General features: G+C 40.9%; 2 protein-coding genes across 2 annotated transcripts in view; one reads left to right on the plus strand and one right to left on the minus strand.

The window, feature by feature from the left end:
* marchf5 (membrane-associated ring finger (C3HC4) 5) overlaps positions 1 to 13,617 on the minus strand; it is a 36,801-nt gene extending 23,184 nt beyond the window's left edge. Inside the window, exon 1 of the mRNA XM_022217423.2 lies at positions 13,202 to 13,617. Within this exon, the coding sequence (XP_022073115.1) occupies positions 13,202 to 13,245 (44 nt within the window). The 5' untranslated portion in view covers positions 13,246 to 13,617. The remainder of the gene's footprint in view (positions 1 to 13,201) is intronic.
* Positions 13,618 to 14,240: 623 nt separating this feature from the next.
* The window catches only part of cpeb3 (cytoplasmic polyadenylation element binding protein 3), a 51,315-nt gene continuing 42,243 nt past the window's right edge, over positions 14,241 to 23,312 (plus strand). Inside the window, 6 exon segments of the mRNA XM_022217458.2 lie at positions 14,241 to 14,379; positions 16,073 to 16,492; positions 16,495 to 16,778; positions 16,781 to 16,856; positions 16,859 to 16,980; positions 23,138 to 23,222. Coding sequence (XP_022073150.2) covers positions 16,084 to 16,492; positions 16,495 to 16,778; positions 16,781 to 16,856; positions 16,859 to 16,980; positions 23,138 to 23,222 — 976 coding nt within the window. The 5' untranslated portion in view covers positions 14,241 to 14,379; positions 16,073 to 16,083.

Consider the following 23,312-nt stretch of genomic DNA (forward strand, 5'->3'; position numbering starts at 1 on the left):
AGATTGTGCCTCCTTCCTTACACGAAAGGAGCCCTCAGTAAGTTTTGTCCTCCTTCTGTGCTGTCTTCTGATTAAGTGAACTCTTTTGGCGAACACTACAACCCCTCTAACCTCCTCTGCTCCATGTCAACCCAACATCTGGGAGGTAATTTGACATCCAACTTCTCTGACCTTACCTCAGTACATCTCCGACTGTGCCATTATATTGCTTTTCCATAATTATTCTGCAATGTGCGAGTGGCTGGAAGGTTCACCACCCCTGTGTCTCACAGCACAGAGCGAAGTTCAAGAATCTAGCACAGCGACTTATTTTAGCTAACCTAAATAATTGATTTAAGAAAATCATCAGTATCCGGCAATAACTACTACAGTCAATCTCCTGAACTATGACAAAAGAGTTCTATCAGTTCTAAAATGAACAAAAAATGTTTACGCTTGTCAGATATTTGCTGAATTTACAAAAATCAACCACCTAAATGCCAAAATGCCAAAGATTTCCTTAAAGCCTCGTTCATATTTAATTTGTCCTTGGACAAGCCGGTTGCTAGGAGATCCACTGGTTCAGGGGCTGACTGCTGCCTTCGACCTATTTTCAGGCTCAGTGTGATATTTATGTTCTCATTTTCATAATTACACTGAACCTTGAACATTTGGCATTTCACTGGATGAATGAAAAAATGATTAGTTTACACACACACACACACACACGCATACCTCCCATAAACCCCTGGCATACATTCAATGTGGCAAGACGGACTGTAATAGGGATGTTTGGTTTTATTTCTCTTAGGCTGTGATTATCTACATTTTGGGTAGCATTCAAATTAGGACATTTGTGCTACCAAATCAAAAACAAAAAAGAAAAGATTAATATTCGCGTTCGGGGAGTCCCCAGTCAAATGAGAAAACATCATCTACCACCATCAATACACATTGCAGGGCAAGATTTCTTCTACCACAAATAATGGTATTACACAAACACTTAAAGTCATGCTTAGCTCATTCAGTTCCATAACAACAATGCAAAAAAAAAAAAGGTTTAAAACTGAACCCAATATAGGTTGAAAGGTACCAAACAGGGTGATATCTTCTTTCTGACAAGTTTATCGAACCTGCCGCCTGTGTCTGAACTGATAAGACATATCTACAGTTTATTGTTCCGTTTTCTGTTTTTAACAACAGGTATAACAGAATAACCTCCCTAGAAAATGAAAAAAAGTCTCTTACACCAGGAATATTAGAAATATCCAACTGTGGTATGATTTTACAGTGCCATTTCCTCTGCCAAGGTATTTGCCTCGCTTAATTCAGGATTCATTGTGCAATAAAGACTTAAAACTTTGTCCTTAAAAATCAATGAGTAACTGTGATAAATAACCATCATCTCAACGATCAAAAAAACTGTGATTATCATTTTGGCCATAACCACGCAGGCACAGATAACATAAGAATGACATTGGCCTTGGGCATGTAGAGGACTGCCCTTCCCTTTTAGTCACTCAGTGCATTCCTAGAATACATAAAGTACCATAACTATTGCTTGGATTCATTTTTGGTATGCAAGAATGGAAATAATGTGGCAAGTTTACTTTATCATTACTTGAGGAAAAACTGCAATCCACTGCGTGCTACTGTAACTCTACCTCAAGGTTTTTGCCACACTCTCCCAATGCATTGGTACATCAATTCTTTTTTTTTAATTAAAACTGGAGGGACATCAATATGTGAGAGTGTTTGTCAGCCACCGAAAGGGTTCTTGTTTAAATTCAGAATGTAAATTTTACTGTTCTCTATATCTGGGTGGCAGCTAACTTTGGTAATGGTAACCACCACAATTTACTGTGATTAGAAATGAGACATTCTGCCAATAATAGCAAAAGCTCCTTCATGCAAATATGAAAAAAGTCACCAAAATGCTTGTTAGACATGACGATCTGTGGGTTTTCTAGTCAACCTTTCCTGCTGCCCACCTCTAGTAGCACCTATAACCAGTCTTTGACTCGGCGAATCTCCATAGAACACCATGTATGTTTCAACCCTCCTTGCTCCCACAGTTGAATAATGGATGCCAAATCTGTGGCCCTCTGTCATCACCATACTGAGGTCTAGGTGTGCTCTATTACTGGTGCCACAAGTGTGCGGGGCGAGGGGGGCGGCGGGGGGTGGGTGGGTGGATGGGTCTGTCAAAGACTGGATGGCCAACTTGGATTATTTGCTCAGGTTGCTCCCTGTCTGCAATGAATGATTTTCCAATGCTCCCCTGGTACTGAATTAAACATGACAATGCAGGAGAGGAGCCTTCAGGTCGAGGTGCTCAGATGACATGTCCGGCTAAAAGGGCCACAGTAGGTACAGAGTCTGATGAAAACATCAACCTTCCATTCACACTTCTGTCTACAGTCTTTACTGAGATCACCGAGCAAAAACCCCCCCTCATCTGACGGATATACATGCCCACACCATGCTCTTTTCATACATACAATACAGTTATCCCATTATTTTAGACTGTAAATCTGCAAAAGACAAAGAAGAATAAAAAAAGCACTATGTGGACCAGCATCCTACAGCACTGAGGCTGAAAGTGATGCAGCTATAAAACGTGAGGATGAGAAGCTGAGTAGTGCAGTGGACAGATGTCTCCACAGGAGCACGACAGCAGAGAACAAAACCCAGTGCTACCTTAGATTCACGGGCTCCTATTCCTGTAACCCAGCCCCGGAGCATGACAGGACCTAATACAACGGCACCGAAACGCTATCCTCTTTGCGAAACCTTAATCTCCAGCTCGCTGTTGCCCTGGCCCTGTTTAACAGAATGCTCGGGCAGATAAGCCTGCACTGTACATGCACCAAATGTCTCCTGGATATAGAGAATTCCAGTGCAGTTTGAGATAAAAACTCAAAATAAACCCATAATTTCTCACCAAACTACAGCAGTAACTAATGACACAAAATTTGTACAATGAGTGAGCGTTGTTTGGTGGTGATTCTACATTACATGAACAACAATGATCCAACAAAATCAAGCCCGTTTGCATTTTTACGAAAATTAAAAGAACCTTATGGGTGACAACTGACACACTACTCCCATTACTGCCAATCAAGTCAAGTTCCTGCACGAACTTGAGATCTGTTGATGGCAACTCGCCTGAACTTCACTGAAGCAAGGTGACCTGCTGTCTCACCCACTTATTTACATGTTGAACAGGCAAACTCAAGTGGGGCTTTGCCGTTTTTACAATGAGCTGTAATCCTGCTAATGCTAACCGACTGCTTTGAAACTTCAAGGGCAGGCGAGCAGCACTGTGTATTATCCTTTTGATTTCACCAGTTATTCTGAAAAACCTTCCAGCTGCCAGGATCAAAAGAATGCGTAGCAGCGTGGGACTGTAGATCCTGTCGAGCTGGGCCAATATCATGTGTTCCACCTCAGCTGTGGATGTAACTCAGATGATAGATGTAAGTGTAGAACTGTATCACATGGTCAAACAGACACAGGAGAGCGGGGTCTTATAGTGTGCTCTGAAGGAATACGGAATGACCGTGTGATTGACACTCTGTACAAACATGAGTGTGACGGCATAACTTTCTCATCATCTCACAAGTCAGGTTCCCGTTCTTTAAGAGGCGCATAAGCCACCCCACAAAGGCTCCATTCAACTCAGGAATAGTCACATGACTGTGAGAAACTTGGGGGTTCCTCAGCACAAAAGGCAGGGCACATGAGCAGTGGATTCTGGTCCACAAAGATCTTAAAGCAAGGTGGAGGCCTCGGGGGGCTTCTCCATGTCTGACTGCCCCTACCCAATCCCTAACTCCTCTTGTCCAAGTTGGTTAAATAACAACTCAAGCTGTTTGCTACACTGACATAGTACCCAAGTACCAAAAGTGTTACATTTAGTGCTTTAGCATCTACTTAACCCTGCATAGCCCAAAACTGCTGGTGAGTCTGAAAGGGACCAGAAACTATAAACAGAAAGAGTTAACAGATTTTCAACTTTCCAATCAACCTTAAGGTATCATCTGTGAAGTTCCATCAGAAAAACTGCCTAAATCTAAATAAAGAGTAAACCATTTGAACCAGAGCCCGTAGCTTTTTATTGTATGCTAAAATGTCACATGAGAAAAAAACTGAGAATTTTTGGGTCAACTGCAGCTCAGGTGGTCTTCACACAAAGAAAAGAGTAAATGACATTGAAGACTGAGCGAGAAATGAAACATACGGTCATAAAATAAATGCAACATGGCTCAGAAAAAGCATACAGAGGAGCAAGATGTTGACGGATACATTCAGCATGGTGATCTTTCTAGAGTCGATGTATTGAGTTGATGCAGAGTATTGTAAAGAATAGCTCATCAGTATAGATCGGAAAAACATGTAAATAGGTCAAGTGAACAGCTTGTCTATCATAACTATCATATTTATCTTTTTTCCAATGAGTACTGAGAAATTTTTTAAAAATTAAATACTTGTAAAAACTAAAGAAATCCTACTTTCTTTATTCCATTTAACTGCATTATAACTGTCATGCTGCACAGAATACTTTTGAGTTGTCACTACTTCTAACCATATTCTGTCATGCATTTGAATGTTTCCATAGAGGTGAATGATAGGGATGGCTCGATACCACTTTTTCACATCCGATACCGATATCGATACTGCAGCCTCCAGGATCGGCCGATACCGATCCGATACTAATAGGATTTTTTTTTGTCATTCTAAAAGTCATTAATAATACATGGATGTAATTTGCTTGATATTGACATCTAAAAACACCACATTCATTGTACAAGAACTGTTCTGGTCCCCTAAAGAAAGAAGGAAAACATCTGACAACAAGTTATGTGTAACTGCTGTGGCTTTATTAAAACTTAAAGCTCACATCACTTTTAACAGCGTTTGTAAACACAACAGACCCAGCTGCACCATTCAAATGTTTGAAATAAAACTGCAAATTGGTGCACATGTTTAAATTAAACTAAATAATCCCAGTGTATAAACAGAAAAGTCACATTACACCTTAATGGCATTGCAAGGCTGCAATAAATAATTTATAAATTAACATAAAACAATAGCATCTCCACTAGAACAATGTAGGTAGTACTCAGTAAGTTGCACATGGCTTCTCAAGACACACAATCAAAACAATAAAAATCTAGGCTATACACCTGGGGGATATTCCACAAAGCTGGCTTAGGTCTAAGCCTGGCTTATTTCAGTCAACTTCGCTAACTTTAGTGAGAGTTTAGTTCCATCAACAAGGCTTAAGGCTAGCCTGGCTTGGTAACCATGGTAACTCAGCCAGAGCGACAAGCCTGGTCCGGGGCAGGCTAACAGTCAAGCTTACTTTAGCTCCATGTCAGAGAAGGTTCTGACGAGCTTCAGAAAGACGCCTGTGAACCGCATGTTACACATTAAATTCATCTTGATCTGTAATCAATGATGTTCTTGTTCGGTGACATACATTGAGACCTTTTTTAGATTTTCTTATCTAAATAACGCCGGAATAACCGTGAATCAAACTACATCATCTTACACTACACATTTTGTCACAGTGCACAACTGTGGATCAGTGGTGAAAGCGTAGTTAAGTAGATTAAATGTGGTTTTACTTTTCATTGGGCCGTGGGTTCGAATCCACCAGCGGTAAATACTTGGAAATATCTGATTTTATTTCTTCTTTCACCCTCAAAGTGCAGTCAACACGTAACAGGAATAGGCACAGATTGTCTTAAAATAAGCAGGACACAACAGCCACAGTTTTCCATAAAGAATACCTTCCTTTTACCAGCGGTCCAATCTGATCATGATGATAATCCAAAGGTGATGCCAAATGATGAGATAACTATTTTGTGTACAAGCTCATTTGTGTCTTCTCCCTTATTTAAATGTAGGGCACAGTAGCACTATCATCTCTAATAAAAATGACATCTCCTCTATAGGCCTACATGTTTTTTTCTGCTTTTTCATTCAAAGTTTGAGTGTTTGATGAAACATCTCCACATGAAGTTGCCCCTTTTTTCCAAAGTATTCCTACTTTGGTTTTAGGTGTTACCTGCTGCTTTATTCATCTATGGTGGATATATATTTGTCAAATCAAGAACATGAATTAGGCCTACCAGAGTAAAAAGTGAAAACCACCATCACATTATACAAAACCAGGCTATGTTGTAGCCTCTTTCTCTCATATATATATATATATATATATATATATATATGCATATATATGTTTATACACACATAAAAAAATGTCTTCAATGGGTTTTGAAAAGCTTTATTTCATCAAGATTGATCTCCTCTGGGCCACAGTAGTGTGACAAACTTCAGGGTGAGGAAAAAAAGTCATCAACCACTGCAGTTGTGGGTTATCCCTAATCGGTGTCAAAAACTTGACCTCTGAAAATTAAATTTTCAGACGTGTGCGTGTGTACGCTCAGACTAAGTGCTTCATTAAAAAGAAAATAAACACGCATTTAAACGGTCGGCAATGCTTTTCCAGGCAGCGTCTCGAGCTTTATTTATCGCAACTGTGTTGCCTTTTCTTGTGATAATCTCCCTGTCGTCCTCGTACAACTCCGTGAGAAGTTTCTGCTCCGCCGAAGAGAAAGTCTCCGCTCTGTTTTTGGACGTAATATCATCATTTCGACGATCGACACGTCTGGGCTTTTTATCTCCCCCGGACGCGCGCTCAGCCTGGCTTGGATCAGCCTGGCTTGAATAAGCGTCTCTGAAAAACAGCTGAGCCTCGTTTGTGGAACTACTTGCAGCTGAGATTAAAGTTGCTGCTTGTTCAAGCCACGCTTACCGGCGTAAGCCCAGCCTGTTTTAGTCAGCTTCGTGGAATACCCCCCTGATTTGCTGCACCAAAACAAAAACAGAAAAACAAGGGTAAACAGTGATAGTACAATCTAGTGTCTTTCTTCTTTTGCATGCAGCCACTGATGTTGTACTGTATGAAAAACACAGTGATCAATTATTTTATTGACACATGTACAATACTGATGGAATATAAATAATATCTGGCGATTAAACCTTGGCTTGTCCTAACGTTCTCATGCGAGTGAAGCTGAGAGCAGCGTAGGATCTCCCCTGATGCCATTTAGACACCAGTGGGGGGACGTGCGGATGAGAAGAGGAGAGACCTGTCACCTAATCATATTTAACACGAAAACATGTCCACAGTTCGCTACTTAATCACATTTAACCCGAAAAACAGTAGAAAACAACAACACCAAAAAAAAAAAAACAGTAAACGTACAACAGAAAAGCCGTCAAGTGGCCACAGAAAGAAACTAAGGTGTACACATTCACGCGAAAATACTACAACAATCCACATTTTCCACCACACAAGGTGGTTGGTCATCCAGAAAAATGAAATCGACAATTTTCTCTGCTATATTTTGGCGTTAGAGCGAGTTTTGTACTCTTCTATAGTGCTTCCTGCAACGATGGCTGCCGCGGTTCACTTTTTGTTTTGCACTCGCCTGTAAAAAGTCTCCATACTGCTTTCCATGATGCTTCTGCAGATGCTTTATTAAGTTCGTTGTGATAAAATGTCCAGTTTTGCTGCCACCACTTGAGACACTCATTTTGCAAACATTGCACTCAGCTATTTTACTTTTCTCCTCCGTTCGCATATAATAATTCCACACGGAAGAGATGACCACAGCTCTCCAGGCATGCAGAGCTTCTGTTCACTCTCTGCTCACGTGACGAAAACACGGGCACATGGCAACCGTGGCAACAGCTCGTCTGTGTTACAGCATGTCGTGAAAAGTGAAGATGAGGATATATGAGACAGATTGGGCATATGGATCGGATCAAACGAGTTCTAATATAAAACTCCGATGCTCGATCCAGTCATTTTGGCCTGGATCGAACTCGATATCGATCCAGCGGATCGGACCATCCCTAGTGAATGATGTTATACTGCAAAGAAAAATGATCGCACACTGCATAAAAATGAGATACGAGCAAAAATAGCAAAGGAATTTTTTGGGCTTCAGAGGGCAAATGGTGTCTTTGGAAAATATACTGGTGAAAAGTTGTGATGGATTATACAAATCTGGCTATTTTCCACACAAGACTGGCAAAAAAACAGGGTGCCCTTTCAACGCTGTGCACGGGAATATAACATCAGCAACGTCAACTTCGACATCGAGTTTTGAAAAGGATGACATTTGTATCAACACTTTAAGCTTTCCATCGAAAACATTTCAGTCTTTCATTCATTATATTTTAGTCTCACAATCATATGTATATTGAATTACAATATATAATAGCTTGGAGCATTTGAAAAATAACAGTACCTCAAATTTAAGCCATTATTGAGGGTAGTGTGTTTTTGTCGTGTATCACTGATTCATAAGTGAGTAAACTTTGTCCACTGAGTCAACTAAAACAGAAGCCAGTCGCTGTGTTACAGCCTCAGGCTACTCCATAACAAATATGTGCACTTGTAGCACCTGCAGTAAGAGGCACTGTGACCTTTGTATTATTTTGACACGTGCACTGGAGCCCAGGAAAAGGCATTTGCTTATGCTTACATGGGCCCACAAGTGGCTGGTTTCCAAAGTTAAGAAGACTATGACCAGTGATAGATTACAGTTAAATAATCCAAAACTTTACTGGAACTCACTAGTCACGTAGCTCACATTTCAGCTTCACATGTAATGTCTGCCTTAAATATCTCACTCATAAAATTGTGCTGCATGTAAATGTTCACAGCATAAACAAGGTATGAAGTGTGTGGTTTAAATAACTCAAGCCTGCTGGCTAAAAATGTGTCCTTTGGCTGGTGCTTTCACTGAAGCTAATGCCATGCATGGCAGGTTATTTGTGTGAGCTGCAGATTATCACAGCAAGACGGTTCAGCTGCACACCAGCAAAGGATTTCTGTCTCTTGGAATATGTCAATGACCTAGTTTTTTTCATGATAGAAAAAAAAAATTACAGTCCAGTTTGGTTAGTCTTGCACCTCATTATCATTCTGTTATGGGTTCCAGTCATAATGGTGTTGAGTGGAGCTAGACACCAGCAATGGAGGAGAAATTCAATGACAGGTTCACACCCACAATCTACATCCCGCGAGACACGCTATAGTTTAATAAGCTATAAGCTTTAATTTCCAAGTTTCAAAAATAACAGGAAAAGCAATCCTGTTTTCTCAGGACTGTACAGTGCATTTGGATGCCGATATCACCCCATACCAAAATTGTTCAAAATCTTAGCTGCAGACTATTATTATTAGCCTTTACAAATACACACACATACAGAAATTCATTCATGCAGAGAGCAACAGGTATAACACTCAGGACAACAAAACCAGACAAGAAAAGAGTGAAACAAGGAGCTTGTATGAGAGCCAATAAAAAGGTCAGGGTGGATTGAAATGTGTCTCCCACATCTATTTGAGAAACACTGCATTGCAGGGGCAGCAGGCTGCTTGTGGTAGGCCCAGATAAGAGCCTGTGGAGCCTGATGTTTGTCAATGATAGAGGCTGGGTACACAACTGTCTAGAAGCAAGGGGACATGGCATATATCTTCTCGCTATCGGCTCCTCAAACACTGTCAGGGTTATTGCCTTGCACCCGCAATACGCAGTTACAGCAGATTTTACAAAGCTCACAGGCCTACCTTTCTTTCTTTCTGCCACTGAACCCTGTGCTTGGGAAATTATTCCAAAGATCAATATTGACAGAAAGTACATTGTCAAATGCCTAAAAATGCCTTTCTGTACGCAATAGGCAAGCTATCAAATTCTGGTCACTATTTTTGAAAGAAACGGTGCACAAATGTTCTTAGATTTAATGTTACAGCATCTCCTCACCATCACTCACACGGATTCTGGTCAGACATGTAGCATGCTAAGGCTTGGGAGGCAATCACAGTGGCATTGTCTGCCTTAAGGAAAAGATAATCCAACTGTATGCATGACTCCTTGTTTTGTTATAACAGGCTAAATCAAAGTTGGACAGACATTAGTCTGATCACTTGTAAAAGCGTTCCATTTATCATTGTCCAAGATGAAAAGAAGCCTCGCTCTTCCCTTGGTGGAAGACAAAATGATTTTATCGCATCTAGTCTCATTCTGCACTCAATGTGGATCCAATTTTGCACTTTACTTTTGTGTACTGCCAAGCAAATGAAAACAGTTTGGTTTGTGTCCATTACTTGGACTTCAGCTTCCCATCCATACAATTTTCTAGAGAGGAACTGAACTGTTTTAATCTTCTGAAGTTCACACATGCCCTCAAAAAAGAGAAGCAAGATAACAATTTGCAAATCATGACTTCTGGCTTCTTTTCTTTTTTAAGCAAACACACACTCCTATCCTGAAAGGAAAGCTCATACTACATTTTAATTAGCAAATTCACTTATCTTGCTCTGCAGCATTATTGTGATCAGTCATGGCTGCATTTATCACAGCTAGCTAAACTACTACATTTAGCTTTATCAGCAGTTTCACTAAGATACTGAAAAACACTATTCTTGTTCAGCTGAAGTCAACTGTAATTTAAATCAGAAAAAGTCTAACTTAGAATTTCTAAACCGTGGAGACCTGATGCGTTTCTACATAAACACGTATAAACTTAACAGTTCAAGACTAGTTTGTACTTTTTACTGTGTTCTAACACAATAAAATTGTGTTTTACAAACACTATCAAAACATTTCAGGGCATCATAAAGATTTATGACAGATTGACTTGTGGTGTTTGTCAACGTTAAGCTAATATGATCCTTGATCTAATGGATCCCAAGTTAACATTCTAAATACGGTGGCACAGTAACCATTCTCTTTATGTTTCATAACAAACTAAGCTTTAACAAAAGCTTTGAAACAAGTTAAACGCTCACATCAGACAGAGATGTTTTCACAAATGTGTGGACAGATCTATAGATTGACCTTGGCAGGTAAGAACTTTCTGTTCCCTTCAAATCTCTGATCTGACTGATTATGTTGTGTTTCTACATACCATCTTACAAACTAAATGCTACTGTTGACATGTTTCTCTGTTGTCAGATAAAACCATTACTCGAAAAAACGTATTGTACTCGATGTCTTCAAATGTTAACTGCCGACTCTATTATTGGCTGCTTAGACCAAACAACTGAACTGCCTACTCTTTACAAGGCTCTGCTCTATCATTTCAAATGCAATATGAGTTCATACAATCTTTAAAATGGGTAAAATGTATTCTGCAAATTAAAAGTAGCTTTTATCCACATAACATCTCAGGGGCTAGACAGGAAAAGCTTGGTTATGCCTCTCATTCTATCAGATTTCACCATCACATGACCCCAAACCACCTTACTGGGCTGTACTAGCTAAGAATACAATAAAAAAAAAAACTTAGAACTGCACATGAGCCTCAGTTGCCAACAATACACTACCAAGCTGACATACCCAATAGGTGTGATATTATTATATCACACATTATATTACATGATGTCATGTATGTGAGCTCTTTGGTGAACTAATCTGTATCTACACTACTTCCTTGATTGTAGATATTTTGTAAAAAATAATTAAAAATTCATATGGTTCATTTAATATAGAAATTATCTGAGTTGTATTTTACAAATAATATTTTTGAATTATGCTTTGCCACAAGGAAGAATATTTCTGTTTAGTGCAACGACAACAATCCTGCATCCTTAACAAAATAACATTGGAAATGCATAAAACCAGTGACACTAGTCACTGCAGAATAATAATGTTCTCAATGCAAATTTAACTTTTCATCTCATGAGGCTGGCTGCTGGCTATTAGAAATAAAAGAATGTTTTTTGTCATGGATGTCAGGCCGTATTGTCTGGATTTCATATCTAGTGTGACGTCCAAGTAATGAGACACAGATGGGAGTACAGCTCATGATCTTATGCTGCTCCAAGACGTACTGTGCACCTTGACATACCTAATCAAAGTCGTTGAAAGCAGGCCTATGTGTGCTTATAGCTTAATATAGTTCTCACTGTGTCATGATGCATCTCTTGTGAGTTTACGTCTGCTGTAAAACTTGTCACTGCAACACTTCTCTGGGGGTTCTAAAGAAATTTATTAAAATGTGTGAATGCATTGGGCAAGCATGACATTTTGATATGGTGATGAAACCCAAACATGTTTGATTAAGTGTAAAAACCACTGGTACTGACTGGTATTTATATTGTAAGTGACAATTTTGTGGTATTTTCTAAGATTCACAAGCGTCATGGTACTTGTGTCCAAACTTAAGGCCATGGCTGTACTTCTTGCTTCTGCACATTTTGATGTGGGCATGCAAGTCATATGTGAGACTTCAGGTTTGTGTTTAATCAATGATTTTACCCCTTAAAGCACAGTTTGCATTCTGTTGTTTTATTTTATTCTTGCAATAGTGTACCATAAGTCCAACTTCTTCCCACACAACTTTTGAGATACCAGAATGTCCACTACACTTTTTTTAAAACTCTGCTCAATAGAATTCTCTTTTTACAGATCTGTGTGGGAACACAAACTTTGTTCAAGCAGACAATTAAGACATCCTATCAAGAAACAGAAGAGTTACTTGTGAAATAACCGACAAGTAAGTTGCAGCTGTCCATGCATGGTCGTGTGCATACATGGCATAAGCACCAGTAAAGAAAAGCACATTTAACATAGAAATGATATTCATTGTCTTTAGTAACAAGAGATAAGCAGGAGGCTTGTACACTTGCTGTCTTAGAGACTGTTAACTACGAACGTGACAATTTCAGAAATTTCACTGGATAGTCTTGTCTTTGTCTAAGGGTCAATAGTTAACAGGTCAAATGTTTGGTGAAAGCGCTAGCTGACACTGTGATTTTCATGTAATCTGTGAATGCTGACATACACATGCCCAATAAGTGTGTGTGTGTATATAGATATGTATATATAATGTTAAAGTGATGTACACATGTTAAGATCTCATAATGTAATATCACCTAACTGAATGTCAGCAGCTTGAAGCCGAGGACGTCCTTTATCACAACTGCAAAAAACACACTGACCAGCTAAAGCTAATGATATTCAGAACAGAGTTTAAAGTCAGAAGTCAGTACAAAATGATAAATGCCTACTAAAGTCAACGAAATATTGAATGCTTTAACAAACAATTCCCCTCAGTTCTGAAAACCGTGGTGATTTTACGCAAAGCTATACAGCTACCACTAGCATGTTAGCCTTTAACTTGAACTCACCTGTCCAAATTCTGCTGCATGACCACTGCATTCTGTTCCGCCATTTTTCTGGAGAGGCAAAAACCAAAAAACACTTAAATAGTGTCTTCTTAGTAAAGACGTTCAACTGCGTTACAGATAAAACATTAAAATGAGCTCGGCGTTAAATCACTTGTTAGCTAGCTAGCTGAGGAACAGCCGCTAACTGGTGACATAGGCCTTTGTATTGATACGGCGCGTCAGCTGCTAACGAGCCAGTCAGTCAACATAAAACTGTTTCTTCGCGGTCATGGCAGTCTAACTGGCATTTATCTTCCACCGACGCAGCATTTTAAAATAAAAATCCTGTTTGCATTTGCTACGGCCTATTTTGCCGTGACCGTTTGACTCCATTGACTGGCCGTCTCTGGGGTAACGTAAAGAATGCCCGTGCGTGATTGCGTCATCAAAACAAGGACCATACCGCAAAGGAAACCTTCCTCAGACATGGGAAATGTAGTTCCACGATGTTTCTCTTCCTCTTATGGCCAAACCATGGCCAAATATGTCAAACTAATATTCTGAATCATTCTGCGGCCGTAATGCTAATAGAGGCCATGGATTCTTGCAAATACAACCATTACGAAGATATGATCACAGGACTTGCAATTGCAATTGTAGTTGATTTTACACAATGTTTAATCTATTCATCTTGCGCTTGTCTTCTTATTCAGCATTGATAATATACATATTTATAATGTGTGTGTGTGTGTGTGTGTGTGTGTGTGTGTGTGTGTGTGTGTGTGTGTGTGTGTGTGTGTGGAGAGAGAGAGAAGAGAGAGAGAGAGAGAGAGAGAGAGATGCAGTCAATGATAGTCTATATTTTTGTAGTTCCTTCTTTATATAAACTCAACTAGTCAAAAAATCTACTTTGAAGCCTTATATATATAAGGCTGCTATAACTGTATAGCCTACAGTTTACATCTATTTTCTACATTGTAAGTCAATAGGAAGCAATTCTGGGCAGGCACTGCATTATATAAAAAACTACAACTCCCATCAGCCTCCTCGGCATCATCCATGCGCCGCAGTCAATCAGCTGTTGAGGCAACTGCTGACTACCTCGGCACAAGAGTAGCTCGTTTGTCATATCTAAACCCAGACGAGGCACAAACAGAAATATCTTTATTTACAGAGTTCCCAAAAGGTGAACGATAAAGGTAATTCAGACTTCAGAACGAGCAGAGAGGCGACCACGCTGTATGTATGCATGCTGTTTAATCGTTTATGTGGAGGGGGACAGGAATGGATTAGAGGGGGATTTCAAGGCAACACAGCTTCTTGAAATGTATATCGGATGTCTCGATGAGCGCAATAAATGTCCAGTTGGAGAGCCAGGCTGTGTCAGTGTGTGTGTGCTGAAGGGCAGGTGAGGTGAGCCACTGTAGGCTGCTGATTATGCTGTTTTGATGACCTTGGAAGCGTTGCTCTTGGAGGAGAAAACACGGATTAACAGGTCGTGGTGTTGTCTGTGTGTGTCTGTTTGTGTGTGTACCGCAGGCTTGTGGAACTTGTATCACTGCCACCGTGGTGCTGAAACGATCTGGCATGTCATCTGGAGTGTTATTTTCAAAGTCCACAGATTACTGCATCCATGTTATTGAAAGGCCTGCAGTGTAGGCTTGCATGTTAGCTCTGCTGCAGCCAGGACCAGAGCAGTGCAGAGGAGCCTGATCAATATTCCAACTGGTTTACATTCAGCATTAACCTCGGATGATTTGATGATCTCTGCCATATCCTGTGACTGAGCTTTGCATATGTTGCACCTGAGAATATGCCCAGATGCTGTGCATAGTTCAATAGTTCATCAGAACTATTGAGGTGTGTTTACAGTTTGGATTATCCTGCATGCTCACTGTTGATGTTATTCCAGCATCTTTATGAATTGCTGGATGCAAATTTGCTGTCCGAAGTGTGTTTGCTACTTGGACTTTGGCAAGGCGTTGTCTCTGAAATGCAAAGTTAATTTTGCATGACAGTTTCAGCTTCTAAGTTTGAATAGAGGACAACGAGTGGAGTTTTCAGTGATGTTCTTGCCAAGGTGTGAAATTATTGTGTTACTGCCTTAAAATGCAAGGTACATGTTGTACTATGCAAATGCCAAGCCGTGGCTGTGTCAATGCGGACCTCGGGCAGAGTCCCTCTTTGCGCTATAATAAAATCCCATTTTATGAATAATTTTATCCCTGTAGAGACCTCTGCTGCATACTCAGTCAGAGTTGTCGTCTTTTTTTAAACAGTCTTCGTCTGTTTCAATATAATAAGGCTGATTTTATCATAAGGGAAGCGTCTTGCCTTTGCGGTAGGCTGTATTGAAGTGATCCAGGTGCGTCACTTTCTGCTGCGTAAAAAGGAACCAAGTGTGCGTTTTCTTTAAAAACACAAGAGCTCGGCGATCGTGTGTGTGGAGGAGCCTAGGTCAAGGCAGAGCTGTCTTTTAACCTTGCTGAAGGACAGCTGTATTTACTGACGTATGTAAATGAATATAGGGGAGGTGCTTGGGCAAAAACACACAGAATCAGTTTCACATTGCAGCTCCGGAGTTCCTGCCTGGAAGGAAAAAACGAGACGTGGCGAAATCTGGTGAATATCTGCTGCCATATGCTCCGTGTGTAATTTGTGGGCTTTCTGATTCATTCTGGTGTAGTCTTGGGAAGTGTATTTTTCATCTTCTGCTTTTTCGGCTAAATGGGTGGTCACGCGCATTCGCTTTGCAGCCGCCTGGTCCCTCTAACATCATATCCTTGTCGGAGTTGTCCCACTTCATCAGACACTACAGCAGCCCGGTGCGTGATCTCCCACATTACCACCGTAATAATAATAACTCCTCGTGTCTGTTTTCCCCTGTTGCAGCTCAGCAAACCATGCAGGATGATTTACTGATGGACAAAAACAAAGCCCAACCTCATCACCAACAAGATCCGACGCAAGTAGACCCTCCTCCCTCCACGCCGACCCCGTCATCGGAGCCCACTTCTTCTTCATCCGAGTCGGAGAGCCCGTCGACCGGGAGCAACCAAGCGGCTTCAGCGCTGAACAGCAGCAGCAAGGACAAAGTGCCGATGGAGTCGCCGATCCTGCCCGGGTTGAGCTTCCACCATCAGCCGCAGGAGACCGGCGGCCCCCTGTCCTCCCCTTCCTCTTCGTTTGGAAGCACTTGGTCCACGGGAACCACAAACGCCGTGGACGATAGCTTTTTCCAGGGAATACCCTCCGTGAACGGGACGATGCTTTTCCAGAACTTCCCCCACCACGTCAACCCGGTGTTCGGGGGAATTTCTCCCCGCAGATCGGTCTGGCTCCACAGTCCCAGCAGCAGCATCAACAACAGCAGCAGCCTCAGCAGCAGCAGCCCCAGCAGAGGAGATCTCCTGTCAGTCCCAGCCAAGGCCCCTTCCCTCAGAGAAACGCTTATCAAACCATAATGAATAACAGCAAGGGGTCGTCGTCGTCCTCTTCTGCCTCGTCGTCCGCTTGGAATAACCACCAAAACGCCGCATGGAGCACAGCCTCCAACCCCTGGGGCGGGCTGCAGGCAGGCAGGGACCCGCGCAGAGCGGTGGGCGTCGGGTAGGGGTAGGGGTCGGAGTCGGCGTCGGTGTCCCGTCACCTCTCAACCCGATCTCCCCCATGAAAAGCCCTATACCAGCAACGTTATAGCACCCCCCAAATTCCCGAGACCCGGTCCCCTCACCCCCAAGCCCTGGATGGAGGACAGCGCATTCAGGACTGACAACAGCAACAACATACTGCCTTTCCAGGTAAACACTGTCCCAGCATAAAGCAGGCCCACGGCAGGCCTATAGCTTTACTGATTATGATTAGAAGTGATCCTCACCTGTCGACTTTTTCAGTTTTACGCATAAAAGGTTATTTTAGGCATTCCTATAAGCCACTATTGCCTGAGAAAGAAATCCAACAAAGTAGGCTCCACAGATTCATTATACGTCCATGTAATATATTTAATGATTTCTGCCATAGTCAGTTGCGCAATTTTGCAATTAAAATTATTTGGTCGCAAGAATCGTACATTGTCAATAGGTTTTCTACCGCTGAGGCTAAACCCGACGTTTTTCACACATTCTGTCCCCAGGACGCTCTCTCGGGGGAATCAAGCTGAATTTAAGAAGACAATTCAGCATTAAAATTCACATAGTTTAAATGTGTTGATGTGTCGAAGCTGTTTCTTGTGTGGTTTGCTCGACGTAACAAATGACAATCGAGTTTTGCCGGCTGTCAACATTTTAAAAGGCTTGTTTGCTGGGAGGTTGTGTAGCGGAGGTCAAATAAATCGAATAAGACAGCAAGTCCTTGAAGTATTAATCATCGATCCCTGCTATATTTACACATTTAAAGACACACACATCGGACTCAGCCTCATAATTAGTTGCTGTACACGATTTATTGCACCAAATGGTTAAATTTCGTCTGCCAGCTCCACACTTCGTGCGGTTTAAAGGACACAAAATGCGTTCAAATGCTCCCCGTAACCTTCTATATTCAGACTGACAAGACTTCTTGGGTTTCGTTCTTCGACTTTTTTGCGATTAACGAATCTCCTGTTTAAGTGCTATGGCTAATGAAACCTTGTATACTCCGTTTGTAAACGGAGAAAAACTGCAGAAAGAATTCTTTACAAAGTTATTAAGATAAAGTACCCGTCAGTCTTCGGGTTTTTGTAATTTATGGTTTCAGTTAAGTGAAAGATTTCGCATAATTCTGTGTAGGAAAACATGTCAACTAATGATGACCACTGAGTATACTAAAAATATTTGTTTTTCTGTCGCTACTTTCCATCATTGTTTGCAGTTCACGTACCGCTTCCTCATATTCCAACATTTTTGGGGTCATCCGTGAAGGCGACATGAATACACAGATTTGATTGGCTAGTGATCGGCAGTGGGCAGGAATTTAGGCTGAGATGAAAACGGATGCAGGTGTGAACTCTGAAGATACACCAGTTATTTGTTTGTGATATTTGTAATTTACAGAAAGAAAAGGCAAAACTGGGCTCTTATTTTAAAAACGTTGAAGTTTCAGTTTTAATACAAGTGCTGACATTGACATATGTCTGTGTTTTTGCTCCGAGAAAGCTGTCCGTCCATGGAAACTAAATTTTACTCAGGGTCAAAACACGCTAGCATTAATTGTGGTTCGTATTAAAACAAACTAACTGACAACTGATAAAGAAACTGATGTTGAAGTTGGCTAACTCTAGTTGCAATAATAATAATAATAATAATGTGTCAATTTTCAGCAGTCCAGATTCATAAAATTGGGCTACTAGCCACATTAAGCTAACTGTTAGCTTAATGTGGCTCATGGTGGTGATACAAATCTATAGCTAAAAGTAGCAAGGCTGTTTTTCTCCCAATACGGAATTAGTTTATCAGTTTCAGGTGGACACAAACTAAATTAACTGGCCACCGTTGTACTGACTGTATCGCCCAATTCTCCACATTGACAGCAGAATATTGCTGTTACTTGTCTTTTAATCCACAATTAAGATTTCATGTCTGGAAGCCAGAGAGTTGGTTTCATACTGGTTTGCATTTATTTTAGGCTCTCATCCTGCCTTCGTTAGCATGTCTGATTAAAGACTAGACTAACATAAACAGTCCCAGTATCGTGCTTCTTTTTCACATGGCTGCTCACATGTTTGCCTGACAAACAAGCCAACATAAAAAAAAAATAAGCCAGTCAGATACTCTCCCCCCTATGTCAGTGGCTTACTTAAAAAGGAGCGCTTGTTCACCTGATCAAAGACAGAGAATGAAGTGGAAGCCAACATGTTAACCTATTACTGCAGAGAGGACTACGTGTGCAGACGAAACACAGCTCAACATGGTTTGAAATTCCAGCCGGCTTGAAACGTATAGCCTTTTGAGGAGATAGTGATTGTGTGTGTCAGTTCGGCCTCTCCAGGCTTTATTACTAGTTTCCTTTGCCGTGAGCCTCTGTCTCTGTTCTCTTGACTGGGCTGGATTACAGCTGGAGTTATCACCAGTAGACAAGGTCATGGGGCCACATGTTACGCTGTATAGAGTGTTCTTGTTGAAGTGAAACTTAGGCAAATAGCACAAACGTACAACACTCATCTACTCTCATGTGGTCAAGTGTTGCCAGATGACTCATTGTAATTCAAATGACGTGCATTGTCAAGTAACAGAATTAATCTGCAATTATTCTGACAACTTTTTTTCCTCAAAGCAGCTTCTTAATTGAATTATTTTCTGTTTTTCTTTTCTCAGTTTCATATTATTGTAAACTGAATGTCATCGTGTTTGTTAGACAAGACAAGCAATTTCAATGAGTACCTCCTTTCTCTGACATTTCATAGGCAAAGCCATTACTCAGTTCATTGATGAAATGTTTTCCAGATAAATTGGAAATTGAGATACTGGTTAGCCGAAGTCCTGATGCCAATATACCTTCTAAACATCACTGATGTGGTGGAACTTTATTCCACGAAATAAAACAGAAAACATTCACACTTACAAGTCTAATTCTAGATAATTCTCCTTCTAGTGTAAAATTGGTGGGGGTTCTCTTTAAAACTAGATGTCCATGTACAGAAGAAATCATTCTCTATATCTCTCTATTTTTTTTAGTTTTATTGAATGGCATCTAATAGACACACAGGGTGTTTTCAAGGGGCTTCTGGATGCCTGGTGACTGGTTCCCGGCTGTAGCTCGCACTTAGTTGCTTAACAATTACACCCATAATTGGAGAAGAGTTATCACCAAGACGTAATGTCAGGGTGCAACACGTCAGCTGGCCTGTGTACTGAGGTGAGACTCGGGCAAATCGGTGAGCAGAGCAGCAGACGACATTCAAACACCGGTCCTGCACCGTCATGCAGACAGCTGGTGACAGGTGTACTTGTTGTCATAGTTTAGATCTCCCTCGGTATTCTTCACATGCCCCCAGATGAACCACAGGCTGAAATGTTGAGTCACGTGTGCTCTGATATGTGCTCATACTCGCCTGCTGCTGGCTGCCGCTTCAAGGCCGAGGAATGTGTGGAATTCAACTTAACATGTCAGTGTGAGGCTTAAGAAGCAAAGTCATATGAGCTTCTCGGAAGATACCTTGATTTGAAACGACGGTGGCTGGAGTTATTGTGTGGTCCTCTGTAGTTGTAATCACATCATATCAGTTCAAGGGAGATGCCGAGTCCTGCAGTCAAATGCTGTCTGACGGTCATGCAAAGCGGCAGGAGTTTCGACAAGCGTAGGGGCGTAAGCGATGCGATTTACATTAGGAACCTCATGTGGTGTAGGTTTTGCTTCATTTTCCACCTAACCCTTTCGTTTCAGGTTGCCCGTGCATCTGTCATGTCGTAACTTTAAGACAGCCTAGATTTACTGTTTTTGCCCTTTGGGAATATTCACATTAGTGCTGCAACATTTAATCGTTAAGATGTCATTTTTAATTAAAAATATTTTCTGGTTTCTTTACTTCTCTATGACTAGATACCTGCAGTGACAATGCTTAGACCACATCTTTTATCTTTAGGGTTTTTTACCACTGATTTATCATGTAGTACAGAGGGCACTCTGAAGGTGACAACAATGCAAAACATGGAAAACCTTTTTATATTTTTGAGGAAAATAAAGTCAATGATAAATGTCCCATCTGCTTCTGAACCTGGCAGCCCATCACCTTACTGAGGCAGACTGTATTCATTAAAAGCAGGTATTCAGCCGTATCTTGAATGCTTAATCTGTTTCTTATCTTGATCTCCCCCATAAATACTCTTATATCTGGGTCACAGGCAAGGATGAGATGCAGTGTAGTGCAAACCTGCATTCCACACTCTGAAAATGTGTGCTACAGAGTAAAGTCTGTTTGAGATTTTCGTTTATATTCTCTCTTCAAGTCATTTGACTGCTGTGAGTTCTTTGATTTCTACCCATCATAGTGCTCATCCACATGTGTCAGAGAGGAGGGAGGGAGATGAAACTAAAAGCTCAGCGTTTTAAGTGTTTACCGTTTGTACCAAGTGAGCAGATTTTTATCTGTGTGGCGCTGTCGGGTCCAGAGTGGAGGGAATAACACTTTTGAATGCTCAGCCGAATGGGCAACAATAGCTGTAGTGTGCAAACAATGCGGCCCTAGCTCGGACAGCGGACACAGGACACAGCTGCCAAGGCTGTAGCCTCCAGCTCTGGTTAGACTCGCTCCCAGGCTTTACCTTTGGCACACATGTCACGCTCATAAATTCATTCACACACAGTCGGGATACGAACATTTAATCAGCAGTGAGTGGTGTTTGATGTATTAACTGTACTGTTCTGGACTCAAGTGGGCCAACCTGTCTTGTAAGATCAGGAAATTAGAGAGTTTTTTTAAGGAGCCAAGAAATGAAACTCAAACAAAACTTGTCCGCGCGTCACGACTGCAACAGGACCTAACTTTAACTCTTGAGGACAGTTTTGAAACCAGCAGTATCAGGTGGAACTGAGTTCCTGTCAGACAGCTTTCACAACATCTTTACAAAATGTTCTTTAATTACCCTTTACTTCTAACCCTAACCCTAGAGCTGAAATGTTCAGATTGATCGTAATAAAATTAAGTGCTGACTGATTGGATAATCAGTCGATCATTAGAGTGCCAACATTAATAATACAGAAAGCCCCACCATGTGAGTTGATTGCATTGGTTCCTTTGTTATGTCTGAAACCCTGGAAGTTGGAATCCATGTTTAGGAGACTGTTATCGTTCCACTACAGTTTCAAGATTAAAATGCTCAGTCATGGTGTTGACTGCTTATTTCACTCATTATGTTTCTTTTCGCTTAAAAAAAATACACTGAATAGTTAACAAGGTAGTGAACTAATTGTAGCTTCTTCAGAATGAGGATTTAATTCTTTTTTTCTCTGTTCTGTGTCAGTGAAAGTTGAATATCTTGAGAGACTGGAAGTTGAGATGTGCATTCTTTACAACTTTTTTTAAAATTACAAAATGACTCAATCTATAAAATAAGTGATAAACTGATAGCACAAATATTAGGTTGCTGTGACTGGACTTCAGCTTTCATTTTATAGATGACACTCTAGACTACAAAGTGGAGCTTCCAGAGGGTCGGCAGTGAAATAAGAAATGATTCATCGATTAGAAGATGGCTCAACAAGTGACTCATAGCTCATAGATTTATTTTACCTCTGACGCCTCCCCACCAACAGAGTTGACGGTTAAGAAAATTCCTCTTTAAATAATTTAAGACAGACAAATGAGACTCCTTTGGGTACAATCCTGTCTCTTCTTTCACTGTAGCTTTCTTGACATGAAAGACTTAAGATTCTTATCGCCTTCATTATCATCTGTGTTCACCATCATCCCCAGGGCAGACACATACCTTCTATTTTTCTTTCTCTTAAGTCTGTAAAATCCGGTTCCAGATCTGTAATCTCTATTAGACCAGTTTGCTAAGAATATATCCCTGTCTGTCTTGCCTTTTTATTGAAAATGGGAGCTGTCGGTACATGTAGGTTGTTGCAAGTGATCTGCCCTTGAGCAAGGTTACCAACCAATCAGAATTTCAACAGCAAGGCTAAATGCGTGAAAATGGTGAAGCAGATCATGTTTTTTATGCAAGATTTTGAACAGCTGTTCCCACCATGTTGGCGAGTTTCAAACTACAGTCAGTTTTTGGGCTTTGTTTGGCACCAGCAGTTATTTTTTTTAAAATATTTAACATTCATGTACAATCTGAGCAATGTTTCATGCTATGCACAATATTCACACAACTTCAAAATCTGTAATACCAATGAATGTGTTATTTATTATTTAAAGGATATGCGTATTTGCTTGACAGCTATAAGAATAGCAGCCATAGTAGCATTAAACTATGTCCTTCACTGTGCTTGTTGTGATTCTAATTCCTACCCTCTTCCTGTTTCGTTGTGTTTCAGGACCGGAATCGGCCCTTTGATGCTTTTAGCTTGCACTCTTTGGAGAATTCCTTAATGGATATGATAAGGACTGACCATGACAAAGGTAAACCACACCCTGCCGGTGGCCCACCAATGACTATCGCTGATATTATATGGAGGAATCATTTTGCAGGTTAGGAATATTCATACGTCC

This window comes from Acanthochromis polyacanthus, chromosome 15 (genome assembly GCF_021347895.1).
Source record: "Acanthochromis polyacanthus isolate Apoly-LR-REF ecotype Palm Island chromosome 15, KAUST_Apoly_ChrSc, whole genome shotgun sequence".
Taxonomy (NCBI): Eukaryota; Metazoa; Chordata; class Actinopteri; family Pomacentridae; genus Acanthochromis; species Acanthochromis polyacanthus.